Source organism: Cucumis melo, chromosome 5, assembly GCF_025177605.1.
Source record: "Cucumis melo cultivar AY chromosome 5, USDA_Cmelo_AY_1.0, whole genome shotgun sequence".
Taxonomy (NCBI): domain Eukaryota; kingdom Viridiplantae; phylum Streptophyta; class Magnoliopsida; order Cucurbitales; family Cucurbitaceae; genus Cucumis; species Cucumis melo.
The window spans coordinates 20,048,466-20,052,356 of record NC_066861.1 but is presented as its reverse complement, the minus strand read 5'-3'; the positions used below and the strand labels follow the sequence as shown (position 1 = coordinate 20,052,356).

The following is a 3,891-nucleotide window of genomic DNA, read 5'->3' as shown; positions in this document are numbered from 1 at the left end:
GTGATTTAAAATAGGGCCCGAAACTGCTTTTGTAATATTTCTAACGTTTTTAATGAATCATAACCGGTCCTTTATGAGTTTTTGTGTTTTGTGGTCGAGTCTTAGTATTGAGTAGTGACCTCAGCTTAGTCCGGAAAGTTGGGTCGTTACAACCAACCTCTAAAGTTTTATCAGTTTGATGAAAAGGGCGTCCCCCACTTTGTTGAAATATGGGAGAACATAGGATTAAGAGGAAACCAGGTAGTTGGCCAGTTCATTCAAAGCTTGAAAGAGAATGCTTTTGAGTAATACACTAGCTTGAAGTTCGAAGTGATTGACAGTTGGAAACAACTAGAAAGAGAGTTCCTTTACCCCATCTAAAATATTAGTCGCACCATAATCACGATGGAGCTTACAAATACAAAACAACAAAAAGGAGAGTCTGTCATTGACTACATCTATTGATAAGGAGCACCGAGTCTTGACTATAAAGATCGACTCACTATAATGTCTGCTATAGAGATGTGTACCAAGGACTTTTCTATATCCTGCAAGGAATAAAGCCCCGCACGTTTGAAGAATTAGCACCTCATGCTCATGATATGGAGTTGAGCATTGCTAATTGGGGAACTAAGGGTTTTCTGGTTTTCGAAGTAAAAAAGGACAAGAAAGAAAAGAAGGGCTTCGAGAAGATGGTGAAGGGCAATGTAAAGGAATCCATGGTAGCTAACATAACCTCACTGAAGTTTTTCAAAAGGAAGGAAGTGAGAGCTTGAAAGAAAGATGATGGAGGCAAGAGACATCGCCTAACTTTGAAGTAAAGGTAGGAAAAAAATTACCAATTTCCTAATTCAGATATTGCAAACATGTTAAAACAACTACTAGAGAAGCAAGTTATCCAACTGTCAGAATGTAAACGACTAGAGCAAGCAGGAAAGGTAAATGGTCTCAACTACTGCAAGTATGATCACATCATCAGTCACCAAGTAGACTACTATTTTGTGCTAAAAAAGCTAATTCTAAGATTTGCTCGTGAGAAAAATATCAGCTAGATTTTAAGGAAGTAGTTCAAACAAACCATGTTGCAGTGACAATGATGTCAGATGCTCTTACATCAACATCAATTTTTTAGTAAAGAAAGTTTGGTAACCGGCGGATTTAATATAGGTCCAGGGGGGGCTCGAGCCCCCCTTAACCTTATTGTCTTTATATATATATATGTATATATAATTATTTAATTTCTAATAATCATAAATAGCTTAGTCGTTATTCTAGTTGTGCCCCCCATTCAACCCGAGTTCAAATCCCACTTATGAAATTTATTTCTAGATTTATCTTTTTCCCCAAAATTGCAACCCTTCGATTTTCACCCAAGAAATAATAATAATTAGACACTCTTCCCCACCTAAATTAAAGCTACTACCTATTCATCTTCATTCATTTTATTGTTTTATTTATTTTCATAAAACTTCAACTTAATTTTTTTTGTTCACCTAAATTAAAGCTACTACCTATTCATCCTCATTAATTTTATTGTTTTGTTTATTTTTATAAAACTTCAACTTTTTTTTTGTTAGTCTTTTAATTTTTTCAACTTCTAACTTTTTAAAATTTTCAACTTTTTTTTTGTTAGTCTTTTAATTTTTTCAACTTCTAACTTTTTAAAATTTTCAACTTTTTTTTTGCTTCTTCTCCACCATCTTCTTCAACATCTTTTTCAATATCTTCTTCAACATCTTCTCATAGCTTGTGAGGTAAATTTTTATTTATTTATTTCTTTTTTTTTTATTCTTAAGTTTGTTTTTTTATTTATATCCATTCATTTTAATATTTAAGACCATTCTTATTGTTTGTTTTAGCTTTAAAAATTCCTTGTTCAACTTCTTACTGGATAGCTTCTTGTTCAACTTTATCTCCTAATTGACGAGGTAAGCTTTGTATTTATTTTCTTCTATTTTCAAGTTTGTTATTTTATTTTTATGCATTTAGTTTTAATATTTCAAGTCATTCTTATTTTTTAGATTAGTCCATTTGTTTTATACCTATTTTATTAACTCTTAAAATAATTTACAAAGCTTAAATAAACTTGTTGGGTTGTTTAAGTTATAATATTGTTGTTATATGTCAATTTCTTCTTGATTTATTCTCATTACCATGTTATGTTATTGTAGATTCAATTGGAAATCTAAATAGAGAAATATTTTAAAAGAAAATTGACGGAACCATCATCTCCGTTGAAGAAAAGTAATAATAGTTATGAAAGGTCCATTACTGAAGTAAAGTTAGAAGATTTACCAGTAGATCCTGGTCTAAGGATTAGAATTCTTGATTACAATTGTAATATTCTTGATGAAGTTCGTAGAGCATATCTACAAAAAGGACCTTGCCAACCTCGAAATCATACTTTTTCGTTGAAGAAATTTGGGTCACAGTCAAGAAGATTTAATCCAATTTGGTTTACTGAATATCCTAATTGGTTGGAATATAGTATTTCAAAAGATGCTGCCTATTGTTTAAAATATGTTTCCTATTGTTTATGTTGTTATTTATTCAAACCAGAAGTTGGAGAACAATCAGGATGTGACCATTTTGTTGGTGAAGGATTTTCAAATTGGAAGAAAAAAGAGAAATTGCAAACTCATATTGGAGGACCAAATAATGCACATAACCAAGCTTGGGGCAAATGTGAATCTCTTTTAAATCAAAAACAACAAATTGCAACATTTTTAAAAAGGATGTCTAATCAAGCAAGAATTGACTATCAGATTCGATTAAGTGCAACAATTGATTATGATCGATTTTTGTTACAACAAGGTCTTCTATTTCGTGGACATGATGAAACTGAAAATTCAAAAAATCAAGGTAGTTTTCTTGAACTCCTACAATGGTTATACAACCATAATAAAGATATTGAAGTCGTTTCTTTGAAAAATGCTCCTGAAAACTTGAAATTGACTGCACTAGACATCCAAAAAGATATTGTGAATTGTATTGTAGTAGAAATTGTCAAATCAATCATACAAGATATTGGTGATAAGTTGTTTTCAATTTTGATTGATGAGTCGAAGGATATATTTTCAAAGGAGCAAATATCAATTGTGTTGAGATATGTAGACAAAGGGTGTGTAATTGAGCGATTTGTCGATATTGTACATGTTACTGATACAAGTTCTTTATCACTTAAAGAAGCTATTGATGGATTCTTTTCTATACATGGATTAAACATGACAAGTTTGCTTGGACAAGGTTATGATGGAACAAGCAATATGCGAGGAGAATTTAATGGATTGAAAACATTAATTTTGAGAGAAAATAAATGTGCATTTTACATTCATTGTTTCTCTCATCAACTTCAATTAGCTTTAGTAGTTATTGCAAAAAATCATGTAGAGATCGCTGGTCTTTTTCTTTTAGTTGTAAATGTGGTGAATGTTATTGGTGCATCAGCAAAACGTCGAAACATGTTAAGAGAGAAACATAGTGTCAACACTTTTGAAGCTCTGAATAATGGTGAGCTGTCAAGTGGAAGAGGATTAAATTAGGAAACAATAATTAAACGACCAGGAGATACACGGTGGGAATCACACTACATCACTTTGGTGAGATGTATTTCAATGTTCTCATCAATTTGTGAGGTACTTGAAATAATTATAGACGATGGATCAAATTCTGAACAAAAATATGAAGAAAAGGTTCTAATGAATTCAATCCAATCATTTGACTTCGTTTTTCTTGTGCATCTTATGAAAGCTATCTTGGGAATCAAAAATGATTCATCTCAAGTACTACATAGAAAAGATCATGATATTGTGAATGCAATGAATTTGGTCAAGATTTGTAAAGTAAGATTACAGTCAATGAGAGAGTCAGAATGGCAATCATTGTTGCATGAAGTTTCAAGTTTTTGTAATA

At 31.5% G+C, this 3,891-nt stretch overlaps 1 protein-coding gene across 1 annotated transcript; it reads left to right on the top strand.

Annotated features, from left to right (window-relative positions):
- The first annotated feature begins 2,714 nt into the window (after positions 1-2,714).
- Positions 2,715-3,521, top strand: LOC127149563 (uncharacterized). Its single transcript, XM_051085347.1, has one exon. The coding sequence runs from the start codon at positions 2,715-2,717 to the stop codon at positions 3,519-3,521; it is 807 nt and encodes a 268-aa protein (XP_050941304.1).
- Positions 3,522-3,891: the final 370 nt, after the last annotated feature.

Coding starts and splice junctions, on each gene's coding strand:
- LOC127149563 (XM_051085347.1), top strand. CDS start 2,715: ATGTCTAATCAAGCAAGAATTGACTATCAGATTCGATTAAGTGCAACA.